The sequence below is a fragment of the Cherax quadricarinatus genome, chromosome 89 (genome assembly GCF_038502225.1).
Source record: "Cherax quadricarinatus isolate ZL_2023a chromosome 89, ASM3850222v1, whole genome shotgun sequence".
In the NCBI taxonomy this organism is placed as follows: domain Eukaryota; kingdom Metazoa; phylum Arthropoda; class Malacostraca; order Decapoda; family Parastacidae; genus Cherax; species Cherax quadricarinatus.
Genome location: NC_091380.1, coordinates 14,865,151 through 14,890,238, shown reverse-complemented (window position 1 = coordinate 14,890,238; position 25,088 = coordinate 14,865,151). Strand labels below are relative to the sequence as shown.

At 43.2% G+C, this 25,088-nt stretch overlaps 1 protein-coding gene across 2 annotated transcripts in view; it reads right to left on the bottom strand.

The window, feature by feature from the left end:
- Positions 1–25,088, bottom strand: part of LOC128697316 (centromere-associated protein E-like) — a 570,758-nt gene that overhangs the window by 419,237 nt on the left and 126,433 nt on the right. For both annotated transcript variants that reach the window (XM_070104215.1, XM_070104216.1), the window contains exon 5: positions 2,199–2,378. In XM_070104215.1, coding sequence (XP_069960316.1) covers positions 2,199–2,378 — 180 coding nt within the window. The remainder of the gene's footprint in view (positions 1–2,198; positions 2,379–25,088) is intronic.

Genomic DNA, 25,088 nt, shown 5'->3' with positions numbered 1-25,088 from the left:
AGGATGTTAACCCTTTCAGGGCTTTGGACGTACTAGTACGGCTTATGCACCATTGTCCATGACGTACTAGTACGCATAAATTCTAGCGCCTTCAAATCTAGTGAAAGCTGGTAGGCCTACATATGAAAGAATGGGTGTATGTGGCCAGTGTGCACAGTATAAAAAAATCCTGCAGCACACAGTGCGTAATGAGAAAAAAAAAAACTTTGACCGTGTTTTTGGATTAAAACAGCGACTTTGCACTATATTTTTGTATGGTATTTATTGTTGTATTCTACTTTTCCTGGTCTCATTGTATAGAATGGAAGACATATTACAGAAATTGAGATGATTTTGACTGGTTTTACAATGAAAAGTACCTTGAAATTGAGCTCAAAGTAGCAGAAATGTTCGATTTTTACCAAAGTTCAAAAGTAAACAAATCATGCTAAGCGTCCAATACACGTCAACTGGTGAGTCTAATATTCTTTCACAAGTGCTCCGATATTATTTATACCATTTCTACACTAATGCAGTAGTCTGCATAACAGTAAATCGTATTTTTTTTGTTAGAATAAAAATTCAAAGTGGAAAGCAAAAGAATGTAAGAGGGGCCTGGAGACATGACTAATGAACAGAGAAAATGTTACTTTAGTGCCAGGAATGTCTTTCTTGTTTATTCTGGACCCTATTTGGAAATTGGCATCTTTTGAAATTTGTGTGAAACTGGCAAAATTGCTAAATTCTGACCACTGTATTAGATAGTTGAAATCGGTAAATTGGTGGTTTCTTGTACTCATTCGATAGAAAAAAATGGAGTTCTAGCAAAATAGTTATGATTTTTGTCAACTAGTACATTGGAATTGGCCGAAAATAGGGCTCAAAGTGGGCAAAATCGCCGATGTGTAAATATCGTCAAGACCACTAACTTCGCAGAGCATAATTCCGAGAGTTTTCCATCAAATTTCATACTTTTGGTGTCATTATGATCGGGAAAAGATTCTCTATCTTTTCATAAGAAAAAAAATTTTTTTTTTTTACAATTTGGGGGACTCTGAGAACAAGTCACTGAAAGGGCCTGTGGACTCTGAAAGGGTTAAAAGCATGTGATAGTGGCTTCTTGCAGTTCTTGATGAACAGAGTTCCATGAGTCTGGGCCTGGGACAGAGTGAATGGGCATGTCATTTATCGCCTGTTTGAAGTCATTTGGCGTCAGGATAACATCGGATAGGCTTGTGTTTACCAAATTCTGTTGCGCTCTCATAAAAACTTCATTTAGGTCTTCGATTCTCAGTCTGTTTAGTGGCTTGCTAAAAACTGAGTCATACTGGGACTTGAGTAGCTCACCCATTTCCTTGCTGTCATCTATGTAGAACCCATCTTTGTTAAGTAGGGGCCCAATACTGGATGTTGTTCTCCACTTTAATTTGGCATAAGAAAAGAAATACTTTGGGTTTCTTTCAATTTCATTTATGGCTTTTAGTTCTTCCCGCAATTCCTGACTCCACAGCAGTGGAGAGTGTAGGTGAAGGTGGGTAGATGCTGGTAGGGTAGTGTGTGGAGAGTGTGGGTGTAGGTGGGACGGTGCTGGTACCATAGTGGAGAGTGTAGTTGTAGGTGGGTAGGTGCTGGTACAATAGTGTGGAGAGTGTGGGTGTAGGTGGGTATGTGCTGGTACAGTAGTGGAGAGTGTAGGTTTAAGTGGGTAGGTGCTGGTACAATAGTTTGGAGAGTGTGGTGGTACAGTAAGAGTGGTAGTGTAATAAAGTACCTGGAGAGTGTGGTGGTACAGTAAGAGTGGTAGTGTAATAAAGTACCTGGAGAGTGTGGTGGTACAGTAAGAGTGGTAGTGTAATAAAGTACCTGGAGAGTGTGGTGGTACAGTAAGAGTGGTAGTGTAATAAAGTACCTGGAGAGTGTGGTGGTACAGTAAGAGTGGTAGTGTAATAAAGTACCTGGAGAGTGTGGTGGTACAGTAAGAGTGGTAGTGTAATAAAGTACCTGGTGAGTGTGGTGGTACAGTAAGAGTGGTAGTGTAATAAAGTACCTGGAGAGTGTGGTGGTACATTAAGTGTTAGTTAATAAAGTACCTGGAGAGTTTGGTGGTACAGTAAGAGTGGTAGTGTAATAAAGTACATGGAGAGTGTGGTGGTACAGTAGTGTAATAAAGTACCTGGAGAGTGTGGTGGTACAGTAAGTGTGGTAGTGTAATAAAGTACCTGGATAGTGTGGGCGTGGGTGGGTGGTGGTTGGTGCTGGAGAACGTGGAGATACAGTTGACCATCTTGTAAAGTTATCCTGGAGTAGCGGAGGTCATCTTGGTCTTGCTGGACACCAAACACCAGGCCAGCCTCCACCAGCCTCTTGACGCTCTCACTCATCCCACGAAGATGATCAATCTGTGGACAGTTACCACCATTATCACCTCTTCACAGTGTCACTACCATTATCACCTGTGTACAGTATCACTACCATTATCACCCATGTGCAGTCTCAGCATCATTATTACAAGTGTACAGTGTCACTATCATGTAGAGTGTCAGCACCATTATGACAAGTGTCCAGTATCACTATCACCCATATACAGTGCCAGCACCATTATCACAGGTGTACAGTGTTATGATAATGTTTGCTTCAGCATGATAGTGTTTGAACAAAGGAGAATGACAAAAGCTTTAACCCTTTGAGGGTTTCGGACGTACTAGTACGGCTTACGCGCAGGGGACACCCAAAAATTTTTGACGTACTAGTACGCATAAATTCTAGCGCCGTCAAATCTCGCAGGGAAAAGGCTGGTAGGCCTAGATGTGAGAGAATGGGTCTGTGTGGTCGGTGTGCATGGTAGAAAAAAAATCTGGGACCCAGTGGTGCATTGTGGGAATGCCATCTTAGTACACAATGTCCACCATGCCTCGCGGTAAGAAGTTCCTCACTCCTCGGCGAATTGGGACACTTTTGTTCCCCAGTGACAGTTCTAATACAGATGGAAGTGCCAGTGAAGATGAGTTTCAAGGTTTTGGTGAGGTTTTGACCGAAACTAATGACCATAATATCGGTAATAGTGAGGAAAACCCAGACGACCCTCAGCCTTCCACCTCTGGTGCTGGGCCGTCTTGTTCACGTTCAGTTGTACCAGAATCAAAGAGGAAACTCCTATTTTCCCAAATCCCAGACTCAGATGTGAGCATTTGTGATGATAGTGATAGTGATTATGAACTACAAGCTCTTGAAAACAGTTCCAGTAGTGATAGTGAAGTGGAATATTCCCCAGTGAAGCGTCAGTATATACGACGATATATGCGCTCTGGTAGTGTGCCATATGCTATTCCAAGGGGAAGGAGTACATCTCGGAGTGCATTCCGTGGCTGTACAACAGGAACAGACAGTGAAAATGACGATGATAGTGTTGCAATTGGGATGGAAAATGTGCATGGTGGTGGTAGTGGTGGTGATGGCCGTGAGGCACCAGCAGTGGGCCATGCTGCCACGCCGCTGCCTCAGCTGATCTACAACAAAGGCCACCATCCCCCACCCACCCACCACACCAGCCTCCACAACCACAACCTCCACAACCACAACCACCTGTCATTGTCCAGTACCCACCAGCAGACCGCACCTGGGATTGGCAGGAAGCTGTCAATTTTGTTCCAAATGCCCACCAGTTTGATGACAGCCAAAGTGGAATACGGCCATCTTGTACACTTGGGAACAATGCCACTGAACTGGAATGTTTCGAGTTATTCTTTGACGAACCCCTGATGGAAAGTATTGTCATGGAAAGCAACACATACTACGAGTACACCATGGCAAACACAATACTTTCACCAAAATCACGTCTACACCAGTGGAAGGAGGCAACTGTGGCTGAGATGTATCTTTTCTTTGCCACAATAATGCTTATGCCACATGTGTATAAGCACAAAGTGAAATCATACTGGTCAACAGACCGCCTGATTGCAACCCCAGGTTTCAGTGATATAATGCCAGTGAATCGATTTGTGCTAATGTTACGTATGCTTCACTTCTCAGACAAAACCAGGCCTGACAGAAACGACAGGTTATATAAGATTAGGCATGTGTTTGTGTATCTGAAAGAGAAATTCAATATGTATTTTTATCCCTTCAGGAAGCTTGTAATTGACGAGTCTTTGATTCTGTTCAAAGGAAGACTCTCTTTCAAGCAGTACATACCAAGCAAGAGGAAACGCTTTGGTATAAAGTTGTTTGTGCTTTGTGATTGTTACAGTGGTCTGGTATTGGATATTATTGTGTACACTGGAAGTTATACATTGCAAAATACCAGGAAGTTATTGGGCATCTCTGGTGATGTGGTTAGAACAATGATAGAACCATACCTTGGTAAGGGGCATATATTATATACTGATAACTGGTACACAAGCCCCTCACTCAGTGATTTTTTGCGAGTGAACATGACAGATGTGTGTGGCACAGTGCGTGTAAATCGGAAACATATGCCCAGGTTTGACGCTGGCACTCGTAGAGGTGAGGTGCAGGCGTTTGCTGCCAATGACATCATGGCATTTCGGTGGCATGACAAACGAGATGTCACACTGTTGTCATCAGTTCACCCTAATGAAATGGCAGACACTGGCAGGCACCATAGAGAAAGCAATGAACCCATTCTAAAACCTGCAGCTGTGATTGATTACACCTTCAATATGCATTCAGTGGACAAATGTGACATGCAGATTGGGTTTGCTGATTGTGTTCGCAAGAGTTATAAGTGGTACATAAAACTCTTTTTCCATCTTCTGGACATTTCCATGCTCAATGCTTATAATATGTATAAGATGAGGACCAGAAACAAACCACAATACGGCGAATTCTGTTTGTCTGTCATCAGACAAATAGTATTCAAGTACCAAGGAACAACACCTGCAATAGACCGCCCACCAAATTATCAACAACTACCTTCTCGTCTGAAGCATGGTGATCACTTCCTAGTAAAACTGCCTGCTACTGCTTTCAAGAAAAAGGCTCAGAAGAGGTGTTACATCTGTGCACATACAAGGAAACGCCCACAACAACGCAGAGACACTCGTTTTATGTGTGAGGAGTGTAAAACACCACTGTGCATGACACCATGTTTCAAAGACTTCCACAGGCTGCAGAACTTCTAGAAACATTCCCTGTGACTGTATATGTGTATATAAAATATAGAAAAATAGTAATAAACAACATTTCATATCGTTTGTTTGTGTAAATATTTTTTATAAACAAAACAATGACAACAGTGTTTATGCCCTTATTGTGTAGTATTGAAAAAGAAAAAACTTACAAAATACTGATCATATTGGTCTCACAGGCCATAAAAGTTACTTGGAAAAAGAAAAATTAAAAAATAATAGAAATTAGTACATAAGAAAGTAAATAAAAGAATACCGGGAGACGGCAGTCGGCGATGTTGCCACATTGTCCCCCTTTTTCATCAACTTCACGCCTCCATATCTCGGTAAGTATTGATGGTAAAAAATTTTTGTTTAGCCTATAATATTTAAAAAAAACTATTTTTTCATAAGAATTTTTTTTTTTTTTTTTTTTTTTTTTTTTTTTTTTTTTTTTGAATTTGGCCGACCCTGAGAACGAGTCTCTGAGAGGACCTGTCGACCCTCAAAGGGTTAACAAAAGTGGGCCTACCAGCTTTCTCCTGCTTGATCTGAAGCTGCTAGAATTTATGAGTATATATACATCAAATATACGTATTGGCTCATAAGATATATATATATATACGACCAAAACAGTCAAAGGGTTAAAGAAGGCACCTTCTTCCCTCTCTCTTCCACCTCCTCTGAAGCAATTTCCTCAGCTGGTGTACGTAAGAACATACAAAAGCAGGAACACTGCAGCAGGCCTGTTGGCCCATGCTAGGCAGGTTCTTCACAAACCATCCCACTAACAATATTTGCCCAACCCAATTTTCAATGCTCCCCAAGCAATAAGCAAGTCCCACTCAAATCAAATTGAGTGTGTGGGGAAGTACCGTGGCTGGTTTGTATGGTGAAGTACCCTGGCTGGTGTATGAGGGGAAGTACCCTGGCTGGTTTGTGTGGGGAAGTACCCTGGCTGGTGTGTGTTGGGAAGTGCCATGGCTGGTTTGTGTAGGGAAGTACTCTGGCTGGTGTATGTGAGGAAGTACCCTGGCTGGTGTGGGGAAGTACCCTGGCTGGTGCATGGGGAAGTACTCTTGCTGGTTTGTGTGGAGAAGTAACCTGGCTGGTTTGTGTGGGGAAGTACCCTGGCTGGTTTGTGTGGGGAAGTACCCTGGCTGGTGTGTGTGGGAAGTACCCTGGCTGGTTTGTGTAGGGGAAGTACCCTGGCTGGCTGTGTATGTGAGGAAGTACCCTGGCTGGTGTGTGGGAAGTACCCTGGCTGGTGTGTGGGGAAGTACTCTTGCTGGTTTGTGTGGAGAAGTAACCTGGCTGGTTTGTGTGGGGAAGTACCCTGGCTGGTGTGTGTGGGAAAGTACCCTGGCTAGTGTGTGGTGAAGTACCCTGGCTGATTTGTGTGGGGAAGTACTCTGGATGGTTTGTGTTGGGAAGTACCCTGGCTGGTGTGAGGGGAAGTGCCCTGGCTGTTGTGGGAAAGTACCCTTGGTGGTTTGTGTGGGGAAGTACCCTGGCTGGCGTGTGGGGGAAGTACCCTGGCTGATTTGTGTGGGAAAGTACCCTGGTTGGTTTGTGTGAGGAAGTACCCTGGCTGGTGTGAGGGGAAGTACCCTGGCTTGTGTGAGGGGAAGTACCCTTGCTGGAGTGTGGGGAAGTACCCTGGCTGGTTTGTGTGGGGAAGTACACTGGCTGGTGTGTGTTGGTAAGTACCCTGGCTAGTGTGTGGGGAAGTACCCTGGCTGATTTGTGTGGGGAAGTACCCTGGTTGGTTTGTGTGGGGAAATACCCTGGCTGGTGTAAGGGCAAGTACCATGGCTGTTGTGGGGAAGTACCCTGGCTGGTGTGAGGGGGAAGTACCCTGGCTGGATTGTGTGGGTAAGTACCCTGGCTGGTGTGAGGGGAAGTACCCTGGCTGTTGTGGGGAAGTACCCTGGCTGTTGTGGGGAAGTACCCTGGCTGGTGTGAGGGGGAAGTACCCTGGCTGGTTTGTGTGGGTAAGTACCCTGGCTGGTGTGAGGGGAAGTACCCTGGCTGTTGTGAGGAAGTACCCTGGCTGTTGTGGGGAAGTACCCTGGCTGGTGTGTTCTTGAATTCTATCATGTTTCTCACCTTTACCAAAGGGCTGGCACTAGGAACTTTCTTTTGGCCCATGGTGGCTTATTTAGTAGTTGCAAGCACAAAAACAATGATTATGAAATTTATCTTATGAACACGTGGGGTGACGGTCACTCACTGAGAAACAATGCCACACTGACTCTGAATGGTGTGTGTGGGAGGTTTGTTTGCATGCAGCCGCAGTGATGCTCTCCATACGACCGCTGAATTCAGAGGCAAATCATGAAAACTGAGGCTATATTTTCATGAAAAAAGTTGCAAATAATAGAAATTCACGAAAATTGATACTCACGAAATTCGAGGGTCCACTGCATTGAGAGTAAGTATATATTGTTTAAACTGTTTTACATATGTTCATGATATAGAGAATATGCATGAATAGTTTCTACATACGTGACAGGCAGGCAGGCAGGCAGGCTGGCTGGCTGGCTGGCTGGCTGGCTGGCTGGCTGGCTGGCTGGCTGGCTGGCTGGCTGGCTGGCTGGCTGGCTGGTCGGCTGGCTGGCTGGCCGGCTGGCTGGCTGGCTGGCTGGCCGGCTGGCTGGCTGGCCGGCTGGCTGGCCAGCTGGCCGGTCAGCTGGCTGGCTTGCTCGCCACACAGTGGCTTCATCAGTCCATACAAAGGAGAATCATGAAGAACAGGAGGAGACTGAGGTAATCAGTCCCTCAACCTTGAGTCGATGTGGTCAGTTCATCAATCTTGAATAGAATACAGCATGTGTGCAGAGAAGCAGCTTATATACCATAGGAAGGAGAGGTGCAGCAGACGTAGGTGGTGTCACATTTGTTCAATTTGGAAGTAGGTCATGCCCAAGGGTTAGGCAAGCGATGAATTCCCAAGTATTAAAGATCCTAAGAAGTTGCGGTGTCTGACAGGATTGTAGATGAATGGTTCAGATAACCGATCCTTGGGCATGACCTAACCCTTGGGCATGACCTACTTCCACATTGAACAAATGTGACACCACCTACGACTGCTGCACCTCTCCTGCCTACAGTATATATGCTACTTCTCTGCACCTATGCTGTATTCTATTCAAGATTGATGGACTGACCACATCGACTCAAGGTTGAGGGACTGATTACCTCATTCTCCTCCTGTTCTTCATGATTCTCCTTTGTATGGACTGATGAAGCCACTGTGTGACAAAATGTTTCCTCAATAAAGATACCCAAGAGTTGCACATGTGTCTAATTTTCAATGTGTCAGTTCTCTAAACCCTTCATCTACAATCCTGTCAGACACTGCAACTTCTTGGGATCTTAATACTTGGGAATTCTTCGCTTGCCTAACCCTTGGGCATGACCTACTTCCATATTGAACAAATGTGACACCGCATACGTCTGCTGCTCCTCTCCTGCCTATGGTATATACCACTAATCACCCAACAAAATATACAGTGGACCCCCGGTTAACGATTTTAATCCGTGCAAGAGGGGTAATTGTTATGCGAAATAATCGTTATGTGAATGAATTTTCCCCATAAGAAATAATGGAAATAAAATTAATCCGTGCAAGACACCCAAAAGTATGAAAAAAAAAATTTTACCACATGAAATATACATTTTCCCACACACAAAGAGAAGGATACATGCACAATAGTAGAGTAGTACATGCACAGTATATATTGTGCATGTACTAGTCTACTAAATGAAGAATAAATGACACTTACCTTTATTGAAGATGCAGCAATGACTGATGAGACACTGTGTCCTGGGAGTGCCTTTTCCTCCTGAGTACTGTAGGTCCTGTTTGGCATTTTCTTCCAGAACAGGCCTTATCACACTGTGTATGCCACTACGATTCTTAAATCTCTCAAACCAACCTTTGCTGGCTTTAAATTCACCAATATGAGCACTAGTTCCAGGCATTTTTCCCTGTTCACCTGGGTGTTAGTCGACTTGTGTGGGTTGCATCCTGGGAGACAAGATTAAGGACCCCAATGGAAATAAGTTAGACAGTCTTCGATGACACTGACTTTTTTGGGTTATCCTGGGTGGCAAATCCTCTGGGGTTAATTGTTTCTTGGTATTCTCAATAAGCCACACCAACAACGGTGCTACAGCAGCAGCAGCAGCAGCTGACAGCAGCAGCAGACGATGCTACAGCAGCAGCAGACGATGCTACAGCAGCAGCAGCAGCTGACAGTGCAGCAGCAGCAGCAGCTGACAGTGCAGCAGCAGCAGCAGCTGTACCACCAATAGTAGCGATGGTTGATTGGGGTTTATTATACAACCTGGCCAGCTCGGAGACATGCACTCCACTTTCATACTTATCAATGATCTTTTTCTTCATCTCTATTGTAATTCTCACCCTTATTGCTGTAGGGTTGGCACTAGAAGCTTTCTTGGGGCCCATGGTCACTTATTTTCCAGAAAAAGCACCGAAAACACTGTAATAATACGAAATATTCCGATTGTATGCTTGGATGTTACCGCGGAGGCTGGCTGGTAAACAATGCCACCGGCGGAACATGTGAGCGTGGCTCAGGCCGCACATTGGACGCGTCTCGGACGAAAATCGGTAAGCGGGTTTTTAAGCGGTATGTGAGGCAAAATTTTTGCAATTAAAGTAAGCGGTATGCGAAATAATCGCTATGTGATGCCATCGTTATGCGGGGGTCCACTGTATATAATATATGTATGATATCTATACACTTGATCTGTTATATATAATAAACAATATACATAATGTAGAAACATGCTATATACTCTAGAATGAATAAAATAGGCCATAATATGGTGAGTAACCATATCGCACATAATATATTTCCCTATTCCTTCCTATAACATGTTCTTTGGCCTTTAGTAAGAGGAAATGGAGTTTTGCAGAGGCTAATTGCACTAAATCACTAGTTTCTTAAGGAAATTTTTTTTTTACCCAAGACGGGAGGCCGGCCCACGTTCCAGGCGAATATCTCGAAAGTAAGTTATTGACTTACTTCACTACGTTGAGACTTTACTATTGAATTAAATGAAATAATATTCACAGGAATCATAAAAGAATGATTGTTCTTAATTTTGAATATTTACTTTTGGAAATACAGTGGACCCCTGGTTTGCGATATTAATCCGTTCCTGAGAGCTCATCGTAAACCAAATTATCGTTAGGTGAATTAATTTTCCCCATAAGAAATAATGGAAATCAAATTAATCCGTGCAAGACACCCCAAAGTATGAAAAAAAAAATTTTTTTTACCACATGAAATATTAATTTTAATACACACAAACTGAAGAAGACATGCACAACATGACACTTACCTTTATTGAAGATCTGGTGATGATTGATGGGATGGGAGGAGGGGAGAGTGTGGATGGTGTTAGTGTTTAGAAGGGGAATCCCCTTCCATTAGGACTTAAGTTGTCAAGTCCTTTTCCGGGGTTACTTCCTTTCTTCTTTTAATGCCACTAGGACCAGCTTGAGAGTCACTGGACCTCTGTCCCACAACATATCTGTTCATAGAGGCCTGTACCTCCCGTTCCTTTATGACTTTCCTAAAGTGGTTCACAACATTGTCATTGTACATAGTTGCCAACACGGCTTGCAGTAGCTGTGTCAGGGTGATTTTCATCAAAAAAGGTTTGCACTTCAAGCCACTTTGCACACATTTCCTTAATCTTTGAAGTAGGCAACTTCTTCAATTTCTCTATCCCCTCCTCCGAAGCAGTTTCCTCAGGTCTGGCCTCTTGCTGTTGAAGATGATCTAGCAGCTCATCAGTGGTTAGTTCTTCATTGTCCTCCTCCACCAACTCTTCCACATCCTCCCCACTAACCTCCAACCCCAAGGACTTCCCCAATGCCACAATGGATTCCTCAACTGGCATAGGATTCTCAGGGTTAGCCTCAAACCTTCAAAATCCCTTTCTTCTACACATTGTGGCCACAGTTTCTTCCAAGCAGAGTTCAAGGTCCTCTTAGTTACTCCCTCCCAAGCTTTACCTATAAGGTTTACACAATTGAGGATATGAAAGTGATCTTTCCAAAACTCTTTTAGAGTCAATCGAGTGTCTGAGGTCACCTCAAAGCACTTTTGAAACATAGCTTTTGTGTAGAGTTTTTGAAATGACCTGCTGGTCCATGGGCTGCAGGAGAGGAGTGGTATTAGGAGGCAAAAACTTGACCTTAATGAAGCTCATGTCCATAGAAAGTCGCTCTGCCAAGTCTGAAGGATGACCAGGAGCATTGTCTAATACCAGGAGGCACTTAAGGTCCAATTTCTTTTCAATTAGGTAAATTTTCACAGTGGGGGCAAATGGATGGTGTAACCAGTCATAGAGAAAGTCCCTATTGACCCATGCTTTACTGTTTACCCTCCACAGCACACACAAATTAGCCTTGAGGACATTGTTTTTCCTGAACACTCTGGGAGTTTCAGAGTGATACACCAATAAAGGCTTCACTTTGCAATCACCACTAGCATTAGCACACATCAACAGAGTAAGCCTGTCTTTCATAGGCTTATGTCCTGGGAGTGCCTTTTCCTCCTGAGTAATGTAGGTCCTGTTTGGCATTTTCTTCCAAAACAGGCCTGTTTCATCACAATTAAACACTTGTTCAGGTTTCAGTCCTTCACTGTCTATGTACTCCTTGAATTCCTTCACATATTTTTCAGCTGCTTTTTGGTCTGAACTGGCAGCCTCACCATGCCTTATCACACTATGTATGCCACTACGATTCTTAAATCTCCCAAACCAACCTTTGCTGGCCTTAAATTCACTCACATCACCACTAGTTGCAGGCATTTTTCTAATTAAATCCTCATGCAACTTCCTAGCCTTTTCACATATGATCGCTTGAGAGATGCTATCTCCTGCTATCTGTTTTTCATTTATCTACACCAATAACAGTCTCTCAACATCTTCTAACACTTGCGATCTCTGTTTCGAAAACAGACATGCACCTTTTGCAAGAACAGCTTCCTTGATTGCCATTTTGTTGGCCACTATAGTAGCGATGGTTGATTGGGGTTTGGTATACAACCTGGCCAGCTCCAACACACGCACTCCACTTTCGTACTTTGCAATTATGCAAGGATACAATCAGAACATTTCATATTATCACAGCCTTTTTAGTGACTGCACCTACAAAATAAGCCACCATGGGTCTCAAGAAAGCTTCTAGTGCCAACCCTACAGGAAAAAGGGTGAGAATTACTATGGATATGAAGAAAGAGATCATTGCTAAGTATGAAAGTGGAGTGCATGTCTCCCAGCTGACCAGGTTGTACACAAAACCCCAGTCAACCATCGCTACTAATGTGGCCAAGAAAACTGCAGTCAAGGAAGCTGTTCTTGCCAAAGGTGCAACTTTGTTTTCGAAACAGAGATCGCAAGTGATAGAAGATGTTGAGAGACTGTTATTGGTGTGGATAAACAAAAAACAGATAGCAGGAGATTTAAGAATCGTAGTGGCATTCATAGTGTGATAAGGCATGGTGAGGCTGCCAGTTCGGACCTACAAAGCGGCTGAAAAATTTATTATTTTTTATTAACACACTGGCTGATTCACACCAAGGCAGGGTGGCCCAAAAAAGAAAAACTTTCACCATCATTCACTCCATCACCGTCTTGCCAGAAGGGTGCTTTACACTACAGTTTTTAAACTGCAACATTAACACCCCTCCTTCAGAGTGCAGGCAGTGTACTTCCCATCTCCAGGACTCAAGTCCGGCCTGCCGGTTTCCCTGAATCCCTTCATAAATGTTACTTTGCTCACACTCCAACAGCACGTCAAGTATTAAAAAACATTTGTCTCCATTCACTCCTATCAAACATGCTCATGCATGCCCGCTGGAAGTCCAAGCCTCTCGCACACAAAACCTCCTTTACCCCCTCCCTCCAACCTTTCCTAGGCCAACCCCTACCCCGCCTTCCTTCCACTACAGACTGATACACTCTTGAAGTCATTCTGTTTCGCTCCATTCTCTCTACATGTCTGAACCACCTCAACAACCCTTCCTCAGCCATTTGGACAACAGTTTCGGTAATCCCGCACCTCCTCCTAACTTCCAAACTACTAATTCTCTGCATTATATTCACAACACACATTGCCATCAGACATGACATCTCCACTGCCTCCAGCCTTCTCCTCGCTGAAAAATATGTGCAGGAATTCAAGGAGTACATAGACAGTGAAGGACTGAAACCTGAACAAGTGCTTAATTGTGACAAAACAGGCCTGTTTTGGAAGAAAATGCCAAGCAGGACCTACATTACTCAGGAGGAAAAGGCACTCCCAGGACATAAGCCTATGAAAGACAGCCTTACTCTGTTGATGTGTGCTAATGCTAGTGGTGATTACAAAGTGAAGCCTTTATTGGTGTATCACTCTGAAACTCCCAGAGTGTTCAGGAAAAACAATGTCCTCAGGGCTAATTTGTGTGTGCTGTGGAGGGCAAACAGTAAGGCATGGGTCACTAGAGACTTTTTCTATGACTGGTTACACCAAGCATTTGCCCCCATTGTGAAAAATTACCTCCTGGAAAATAAATTGGAACTTAAGTGTCTCCTGGTATTAAACAATGTTCCTGGCCATCCTTCAGACATGGCAGAGCGACTTTCTGCGGAAATGAGCTTCATTAAGATCAAGTTTTTGCCTCCTAATACCACTCCTCTCCTGCAGTCCATGGACCAGCAGGTCATTGCAAACTTCAAAAAACTCTACATAGAAGCTATGTTTGAAAAGTGCTTTGTAGTGACCTCAGGAACTCAAGTGACTCTAAGAGTGTTTTGGAGAGTTCACTTTAGCATCCTCAATTGTGTAAACATTATAGGTAAGGCTTGGGAGGAAGTGACTAAGAGGACCTTGAACTCTGCTTGGAAGAAACTGTGGCCAGAATGTGTAGACAAAAGGGATTTCGAAGGGTTTGAGGCTAACCCTGGGAATCCTATGCCAGATGAGGAATCCACAGTTGCATTGGGGAAGTCCTTGGGGAGGATGTGGAAGAGTTGGTGGAGGAGGACAATGATGAACTAACCACTGATGAGCTGCTAGATCATCTTCAACAGCAAGAGGCCAGACCTGAGGAAACTGCTCTGGAGGAGGGAATAGAGAAATTGAGGAAGTTGCCTACTTCAAAGATTAAGGAAATGTGTGCAATGTGGCTTAAAGTGCAAACCTTTTTTGATGAAAATCACCCTGACACAGCTATTGCAAGCCGTGCTGGTAACTATTACACTGACAATGTTGTGAAACACTTTAGGAATGTCATAAAGGAGCGGGAGGTACAGGCCTCTATGTTGTGTGACAGAGGCCCAGTGACTCTCAAGCTGGTCCTAGTGGCATTAAAAGAAGGGAAGTAACCCCGGAAAAGGACTTGCCACCTCAAGTCCTAATGGAAGGGGATTCACTTTCTAAACATTAACACCATCCACACTCTCCCCTCCTCCCATCCCATCAATCATCACCAGATCTTCAATAAAGGTAAGTGTCATGTAACTGTGGATGTCTTCTTCAGTTTGTGTGTATTAAAATTAATATTTCATGTGGTAATTTTTTTTTTTTCATACTTTGGGGTGTCAGGAATGGATTAATTTGATTTCCATTATTTCTTATGGGAAAATTAATTTGGCTAACGATAATTTCACCTCACGCTGAGCTCTCAGGAATGGATTAATATCATTAGGCAAGGGTCCACTGTATCTCTTTCTTCATTACCATAGTAATTAGCACCCTTTTCCTGCAGGGTTGGCACTAGAAGCTTTCTTGGGGCCCATGGTGACAAGCACCATGGTGACAAGCTGAAACAAGCACCAAAAACACTGTGATAATATGGAATGTACCGAATGTATGCTTAGATGTGACCGCACTGGCTGGCTTGTAAACACTGGCATGCACGGGGCAGCTGAGGACACATGTGGGACGTGTCCTGGGCGAATTGCGTGTGACGGGTTTTTTGGCGTGTGAAGCAAAATTTTTGCATTAAACTGTATTGTATGCCGGATTTAACGTATGCCAATGCCATCATATGCCTGGAGTCCACTGTATAGGCCAATAGGCCTACTGCAGTGTTCCTCCTTTCTAATATTCATATGTTCTTATAACAATACTAGACAGACTGTTCCACTCATCAATCTAAGAACATAAGAAAGGGGGAACACTGCAGCAGGCCTGTTGGCCTATTCTAGGCAGGTTCTTCAAAAATCCAACCAACTAACAGAATAAACGCTACCCAAGAAATAAGTTTTGATAATTTTATTTACTCATGTGCAAGTCCCACTCAAATCCTACCCCTCTCACTCATGTATTTATCCAACCTAAATTTGAAACTAACCAAGGTTTTAGCACTGATAGGACCTTGGGTAAAGGGATGGGGACTGTTGTGACAGGCTTCTTTGTGAAGAACATTGTGATTGGTAACTGAGTCCGTTTCTTCATATCTACAGAGTTTTGTAGGGAATTATGCCTCTAGCAATGCCGTTCATCAACTTCTAAGTCCTCTACATAAATATGATTTGGCGGCTGGGAATTCGCAAATGTTTGAAGACCGTGAAAGTGGAAAGTGTATATGTTGAGGGAGACCTGAATTTCGAAAAAAAAAATTAAATAGAGGGCAATTTCCTGTGTGTAATGAGACCAAAAAAGATGTTCAGGTCAGTACTTACTGAGATATAAAGCAATGAAGTTGGTGCTGGATGCTCACCTAACAGCAACATGGAGTCTTGCCACTTGCAGAAATGTTGCCGATATTCCTTTTTTCCTTTTTTTTTTTTTTATTAATGTAATTTTTATGTTATCATTACAATTTGTAGCAGTTGTAGTGATTTTTTAAGCCATTGTTTGTTCTGACACTTATATTAGGTACTGAAATAGTACTCAAATAGTCGCAAACACACTGACATGTGAACATTTTCACCTTCCTTGGTTACATACTCTTGTCTAGAAATACAGCATCTCCTCACTTAACGACAGAATTACATTCCTAAGACCACGTCTTTAAACGAATTTGTCACTAAGTGAGAGGCACACTATAATGGTAGTGAGTTTGTGTCAACCATATTTGATACTGTTTTAATGTCACCCTTGCACCATGTATAACATTTCTAGTATATTTTTAAATATTTATACAGTAGTGTACTGTATAATGAAATAAGCAGAATCAGCTCTAATATACATTGTTTAGGTATGAATGCTGGTCAGAGAGCCCATCATAAGTCCGAGATGTTGGTAAACGAGTATGTCACTAAGTGAGGAGAGGCTGTATACAGTAAACTACTGTATAAACATTTAAAAATATGTATACTAAAAATGTTATAAATGGTGCAAATGTGACATTAAAGCAGTATCAAAGATTACTGACATAAACCACCTACCATTACAGTATGCTCCTTGTTTAGCGATGAATTCGTTTATCGACACGGTATTAGGAACGGAACTCCGTCATTAAGTGAAGAGAGCTGTATATACAAAGTATTTACAGGTCGCAGCAATGTTTTAAACACGGTGAATATCATAATGGTATATGATACTGACAGATTGGTAAGTAAGACAGATAGGTAACATCATCTTCACATCTCTACAGCTCCTGCCTACTTTCTGCACTCGACTGAAGAAGCCTGCTATATAGGCGAAACATTTCGGAATAAAGATGTGTAACTGTTGCCTATGTGTCTTACTTACCAACCTGTCAGTATTATATACCATTTTGATATTCACTCTGTCAGACACTGCAACACAATGACATCTTGGTGCAGAAGCAAAAACACTTTGGACAACTTTTTGAAGTGAGAATGGTTGGATCTGAGAAGGATGTGACCTCTCAGTGATTACATTCTTGCTTCTACCACTCTACATCTGACCTTCCGACAACAGTACAGACCTCTCAGTGATTACATTCTTGCTTCTACCACTCTACATCTGACCTTCCGACGACAGTACAGTGGACCCTTGGGGAATGATGCCATCGTATAGCATAAAAATATTGGCTCGGCCAGTGATGAAAAACTCGGTTAAGAACATTCATTCCAAATGCGTCCACACAACCTGGGCACCCCGCAGCTGCTCGGCCACTATGTATAGCTAGTGTGCCATTGTTTACAAGCCAGTGCGGATGGTTCCACACATACATGCAATATATTTTGTATTAATCCACTGTTTTTAGTGCTTGTAACTGCTAAATAAGCCAGAATTGGCTTAAAGAAAGCTTCAAGTGCTAACCCTGTGGTAAAAAGGGTGAGAAACACTAGCAAATTGAAGAAAGAGATAATCGCAAAATACAAAAGTGGAGTGAGTGCCTCCAAGCTGGCCTGGTTGAATAACAAACCCCAATTAACCATTGCTACTCTCTTGGCCAACAGAAAGGCAGTCAAGGAAGCTGTTGTTGCAAAAGGTGCAAGTATGCTTACAAAACAGAGATAGCAAATGCTTGAAGATGTGGAGAGACTGTTATTGGTGTGGATCAATGACAAACAATTATCAGGAGATAGTGTTTCACAGTCGACCAAGTCCTAACTGATATAAGCTGGGAAGATATAATAAGCAACACAGACCCCAACTTATGCCTAGAACAGATTAACTTGGTGGCACTCGATGTATGCACAAGGCTTATTCCTCTAAGAAAAAGGAGGAGTAGATGTAAAATAGAAAGAGACAGACGCTCCCTTTACAGGCGTCGGAAAAGAATAACAGAGCGGCTAAAAGAGGTCAATATATCTGAAATGCGTAGGGAGACACTGGTCAGAGAAATAGCAAGCATCGAACTTAAGCTAAAGGAATCTTATAGGAGTCAGGAATCGCGGGAAGAACTAAAAGCCATAAATGAAATCGAAAGAAACCCAAAGTATTTCTTCTCCTATGCCAAATCAAAGTCAAGAACAACGTCCAGTATTGGGCCCCTACTTAAACAAGATGGGTCCTACACAGATGACAGCAAGGAAATGAGTGAGCTACTCAAGTCCCAATATGACTCAGTTTTTAGCAAGCCGCTAACCAGACTGAGAGTCGAAGATCAAAATGAATTTTTTATGAGAGAGCCACAGAATTTGGTTAACACAAGCCTATCTGATGTTATCCTGATGCCAAATGACTTCGAACAGGCGATAAATGACATGCCCATGCACTCTGCCCCAGGGCCAGACTCATGGAACTCCGTGTTCATCAAGAACTGCAAGAAGCCCCTATCACGAGCCTTTTCCATCCTATGGAGAGGGAGCATGGACACGGGGGTCGTCCCACAGTTACTAAAAACAACAGACATAGCCCCACTCCACAAAGGGGGCAGTAAAGCAACAGCAAAGAACTACAGACCAATAGCACTAACATCCCATATCATAAAAATCTTTGAAAGGGTCCTAAGAAGCAAGATCACCACCCATCTAGAAACCCATCAGTTACACAACCCAGGGCAACATGGGTTTAGAACAGGTCGCTCCTGTCTGTCTCAACTATTGGATCACTACGACAAGGTCCTAAATGCACTAGAAGACAAAAAGAATGCAGATGTAATATATACAGACTTTGCAAAAGCCTTCGACAAGTGTGACCATGGCATAATAGCGCACAAAATGCATGCTAAAGGAATAACAGGAAAAGTCGGTCGATGGATCTATAATTTCCTCACTAACAGAACACAGAGAGTAGTCGTCAACAGAGTAAAGTCCGAGGCAGCTACGGTGAAAAGCTCTGTTCCACAAGGCACAGTACTCGCTCCCATCTTGTTCCTCATCCTCATATCCGACATAGACAAGGATGTCAGCCACAGCACCGTGTCTTCCTTTGCAGATGACACCCGAATCTGCATGACAGTGTCTTCCATTGCAGACACTGCAAGGCTCCAGGCGGACATCAACCAAATCTTTCAGTGGGCTGCAGAAAACAATATGAAGTTCAACGATGAGAAATTTCAATTACTCAGATATGGTAAACACGAGGAAATTAAATCTTCATCAGAGTACAAAACAAATTCTGGCCACAAAATAGAGCGAAACACCAACGTCAAAGACCTGGGAGTGATCATGTCGGAGGATCTCACCTTCAAGGACCATAACATTGTATCAATCGCATCTGCTAGAAAAATGACAGGATGGATAATGAGAACCTTCAAAACTAGGGAGGCCAAGCCCATGATGACACTCTTCAGGTCACTTGTTCTATCTAGGCTGGAATATTGCTGCACACTAACAGCACCTTTCAAGGCAGGTGAAATTGCTGACCTAGAAAATGTACAGAGAACCTTCACGGCACGCATAACGGAGATAAAACACCTCAATTACTGGGAGTGCTTGAGGTTCCTAAACCTGTATTCCCTGGAATGCAGGTGGGAGAGATACATGATTATATACACCTGGAAAATCCTAGAGGGACTAGTACCGAACTTGCACACGAAAATCACTCACTACGAAAGCAAAAGACTTGGCAGACGATGCAACATCCCCCCAATGAAAAGCAGGGGTGTCACTAGCACATTAAGAGACCATACAATAAGTGTCAGGGGCCCGAGACTGTTCACCTGGACTGCCTCCCGAGCATACATAAGGGGGGGTGTCATTACCAACAGACCCCTGGCAGTCTTCAACAGACCCCTGCTGGCACTGGACAAGCACCTAAAGTCAGGTTCCTGACCAGCCGGGCTGTGGCTCGTACGTTGGTTTGCGTGCAGCCAGCAGCAACAGCCTTGTTGATCAGGCTCTGATCCACCAGGAGGCCTGGTCACAGACCGGGCTGCGGGGGCGTTCACCCCCGGAACTCTCTCCAGGTAAACTCCAAGTATTTACCCAGATATGAGGGCACGAAGTTGGCACTTGGCAATTACCTGATGGCAACATGGAGTCCTGCCACTTGCAGAAGTGTTGATGATATACCTTTTTTTCTGGTTTCCATATTATTTTATGAAATTTTTATGTTCTGATAATTGCAATTTATAGTAGTTCTTATCATTTCATGACCAATCTTTGTTCTGACATTAATATTAGGAACTGAAATTGTACTCACATTGTCAGGTGGACATTTACACCTGCCTTGGTTATTTACTATTGTATAGGAATATATACAAAGTATTTGAAGGTCCCAGCAATGTTTTGGATACACAGGTGTACAGAAGAAGAAAAAGGAAGAAGGAAGAAGAAGGGAGAAGAAGAAAGAAGAAGGAAGAAGAAGGAAGAAGGAAGAAGGAAGAAGTAGAAGTTCCCTTGAAGCATGATGTGAGCGACAAGCATCCGGGATGGCAGTGATAAGAGTTTGATAAGGAATGACATTCGATGAGCATCAGCATTTCTGTCTCTGCTTATCTGTCTCTCTATCTGCTTGTCTCTCTTTCTGTCTCTGCTTGTCTCTCTGTCTCAAAGAGAGCCACTGTGAATCAACAGGTATTCGTATGCATTATATCTACAAGCACAGTATAGCACTTCAGATTTTTTTTAGGTTATCCCAGGTAATTTACACTTTCTATAATTGTATTTATATGTACCTGTGAGACAGATAAAAAGAGAGAGCCAGAGACAGATAGAAAGAGACAGAGAAGACAGAGACAGGTAGACAGAGACAGGTAGACAGAGACAGGTAGACAGAGACATACAGAGACAGACAGAGACAGGCAGAGACACAGGCAGGTAGACAGAGACAGGCCGAGACAGATAGACACAGATAGATAGAGACAAATAGACAGTGACAGATACAGAGACAGATAGACAGGCACTAAACTTGAGGTCAACATCACTTTCCTCTTAAAAGGGGAGTGTTAATATGACATTACATCAGTGAATCCTTGGTGTTTGCCACACTGCTTGCTTAGCTGGTGCTCATTTTAACTGGCACTCCCACAAGGTACTAAGTGGTCCCAGATTTTTTTAATATGGTGCACACCGAGTGCTAAGACCAATTCTATGCTCACCAGGCATCTCAGGGAAATCGTGCCAAATTTGGAGGCAGGAAAATAAAACTTATATATATATGTGTTTGGGGAGCTAGCGGTAAGTATGTATATATACATTTGGACCATTTATGGGTTAAGGGGTACATAGAGGCTGAAAAATTAAAACACCAACAAGTGTTCAGTTGTGATGAAACAGCCTGTTTTGGAAGAAAATGCCAAACACGACCTATATTATTCAGGAAGAAAAGGCACTCCCAGGACACAAACCTATGAAAGACAGGCTAACTCTTATGTTTTGTAGTAATGCTAGTGGGGATTGCAAAGTGAAGACTTTACTCATGTATCACTCTGAAACTCCCAGAGTGTTCAAGAAAAACAGTGTCATCAAGGCTAATTTGTGTGTGATGTGGAAGACAAACAGTAAGGCATGGGTCACTAGGGACATTTTCCTCAACTGGTTCTATCATGTGTTTGGCCCCACTTTGAAAAAATACCTCCTGGAAAATAAATTGGACCTCAAGTGCCACCTGGTATTAGACAATGCTCCTGCTCATCCTCCAAACTTGCAAGAGTGAATTGTGGGGGAGTTGAGTTTCATAAAAGTCAGGTTTTTGCCTCCTAACATCACTCCTCTCCTCCAGCCCATGGACCAGCAGGTCATTTCAAATTTCAAAAAACTGTACACCAAAGCAGTGTTTCAAAGGTGCTTTGAAGTGACCTCAGACACTGAATTGACCCTAAGAGTGTTTTGGAAAGATCACTTCAGTATCCTCAGTTGCATAAACCTTACAGGTAAGGCTTGGGAGGGAGTGATTTGCAGGACTTTGAACTCTGCTTGGAAGAAATTGTGGCCATAATATGTACAAGAGAGGGATTTTGAAGGATTTTGGGCTAATCCTGAGGAGCCTATACCAGTTGTGGAATCTATTGTGTCACTGGGGAAGTCCATGGGGTTGGAGGTTAGTGGGGAGGACGTGGAAGAGTTTGTGGAGAACGATGATGAAGAACTAACCACTGATGAGCTGCAAGAGCATCTGCAACAGCAAGAGAAAATAGCTGAGGAAATTGTTTCAGAGGAGGGGAGAGAGAGATAGAGGAAGTTGCCTTGTTCAATGATTAAGGACATTTGCACAATGTAGACAAAGGTGCAAGCCTTTAAGGATGAACATCACCCCAACACAGCTGTTGCAACCTGTGCTGGTGACTTTTACAACGACAATGTTGTGTCCCAATTTAGGGAAATCTTAAAGGAACACCAGAAACAGAGCATTATGGACAGATTTTTGGTGCGACTGAGGTCCAGTGATTGTCAAGTTGTTCCCAGTAGCATTAAAAAACAAAGAAGGGAAGTAACCCCGTAAAAGGACTTGCTACCTAAAGTCCTTATGGAAGGGGATTCCCCTTCCAACAATAATACACCTCCATCATCTCCCCTTCTCCCATCTCATCACTCATCAATAAATCTTCATTAAAGATATTTGTCATTTACTCTTCATCTATTTATTCTTCATGTCTCATTGTTTTCTGTGTAGGAAAATGTATATTTCATTTGGAAAATTTTTTCTTCTAATACACACTTTCGGGTGTCTGGAACAGATTAATTGGATTTCCATTATATCTTAAGGGGAAAATTAATTCGGCTAACAATAAAATCAGTTAAGGACAAGCTCTCTGGAATGGAATAATATTGTAACCCAAGGGTCCACTGTATATATGTCTCGATGCTGTTGCTTGATACCTTTGATATACCTTTGAAAAGTTTCAAGAGTTTATCTACTCTCTGAGCCAAGCCATGGGCCAGGCTCGTCTGGTACTTTCCTGGTCAACCAGGCTGTTGCTGCTGGAGGCCCACTGCCCCACATATCCATCACAGCCTGGTTGATCTGGCACCTGGTGAAGATACTTCTCCAGTTTCCTCTTGAAAGCTTCTACACTTCTACACTTGATCTCCACATTGTTTGAGAGTATGGAACAGAACTCTTCTCCAGGCTGAGGGACTGACAACCTCAAATCTCCAACTTCAAGGGTGATGGACTGATAACATCGTCTTCACATCTCTACTACTCCTGCCTACTTTCTGTACTCAACTGAAGAAGTCTACTGTGTAGGTGAAACGTTTTGGATTAAATATGTCTAACTGTTGCCTATGTGTCTTGCTTACCAATGTTTTAGAGATGGTGGAGTATGTAAGAAACTTTTTGAAGGAAGGTGTAAGATTATTGTCACTCCACTGTTGACAGTGTAGCAGTTCAGTGACACTTGATGATCATGCACTGCTGACAGTGTAGCAGTTCAGTGACACTTGATGATCATGCACTGCTGACAGTGCAGCAGTTCAGTGACACTTGATGATCATGCACTGCTGACAGTTCAGTGACACTTGATGATCATGTTCAGTGAGCAGTTCAGTGACACTTGATGATCATGCACTGCTGACAGTGTAGCAGTTCAGTGACACTTGATGATCATGCACTGCTGACAGTGCAGCAGTTCAGTGACACTTGATGATCATGCACTGCTGACAGTGCAGCAGTTCAGTGACACTTGATGATCATGCACTGCTGACAGTGCAGCAGTTCAGTGACACTTGATGATCATGCACTGCTGACAGTGTAGCAGTTCAGTGACACTTGATGATCATGCACTGCTGACAGTGCAGCAGTTCAGTGACACTTGATGATCATGCACTGCTGACAGTGTAGCAGTTCAGTTCAGTGACACTTGATGATCATGCACTGCTGACAGTGCAGCAGTTCAGTGACACTTGATGATCATGCACTGCTTACAGTGCAGTTCAGTGTGACACACTTGATGATGCATGTGACACTTGATGATCATGCACTGCATGCACAGTGTAGCAGTTCAGTGACACTTGATGATCATGCAGTGACAGTGTAGCAGTTCAGTGACACTTGATGATCATGCACTGCTGACAGTGAGCAGTTCAGTGACACTTGATGATCATGCACTGCATGCACTGCTGACAGTGATCATGCACTGTTGTAGCAGTGACACTTGATGATCATGCACTGCTGACAGTGCAGCAGTTCAGTGTAGCAGTTCAGTGACACTTGATGATCATGTGCTGACAGTGTAGCAGTTCAGTGACACTTGATGATCATGCACTGCTGACAGTGCAGCAGTTCAGTGACACTTGATGATCATGCACACAGTGCAGCAGTTCAGTGACACTTGATGATCATGCACTGCTGACAGTGTAGCAGTTCAGTGACACTTGATGATCATGCACTGCTGACAGTGTAGCAGTTCAGTGACACTTGACATGCACTGCTGACAGTGTAGCAGTTCAGTGACACTTGATGATCATGCACTGCTGAGCAGTTCAGTGACACTTGATGATCATGCACTGCTGACAGTGTAGCAGTTCAGTGACACTTGATGATCATGCACTGCTGACAGTGCAGCAGTTCAGTGACACTTGATGATCATGCACTGCTGACAGTGTAGCAGTTCAGTGACACTTGATGATCATGCACTGCTGACAGTGTAGCAGTTCAGTGACACTTGATGATCATGCACTGCTGACAGTGTAGCAGTTCAGTGACACTTGATGATCATGCACTGCTGACAGTGTAGCAGTTCAGTGACACTTGATGATCATGCACTGCTGACAGTGACACTTGAGCAGTTCAGTGACACTTGATGATCATGCACTGCTGCTGACAGTACAGTGATGATCAGCAGTTCAGTGACACTTGATGATCATGCACTTGACAGTGTATTTCTTTTCACTGTTACAGTGCACATTAAACATGTAACATGTCTATTTCTTTCTGTTATACATTATCTGTCTTTCTGTCTGCCTATGTGTCTTCCTGTGTCTCTGTCTGTCTCTCTGTATCAGAGAGAACACCACTCATGTCTCTGTCTGTCTCTCTGTATCAGAGAGAACACCACTCATGAACCAAGAGGTATTACACACGATGCAGAGTCGTCATGTCTGGTTCCTGATCAAGTGAAAAATGTGTATTACTTGCCAGTCATGCTTATTATGTCTTATATCTACAAGCACAGTATCACACTTTGTCTGGATTTTTTG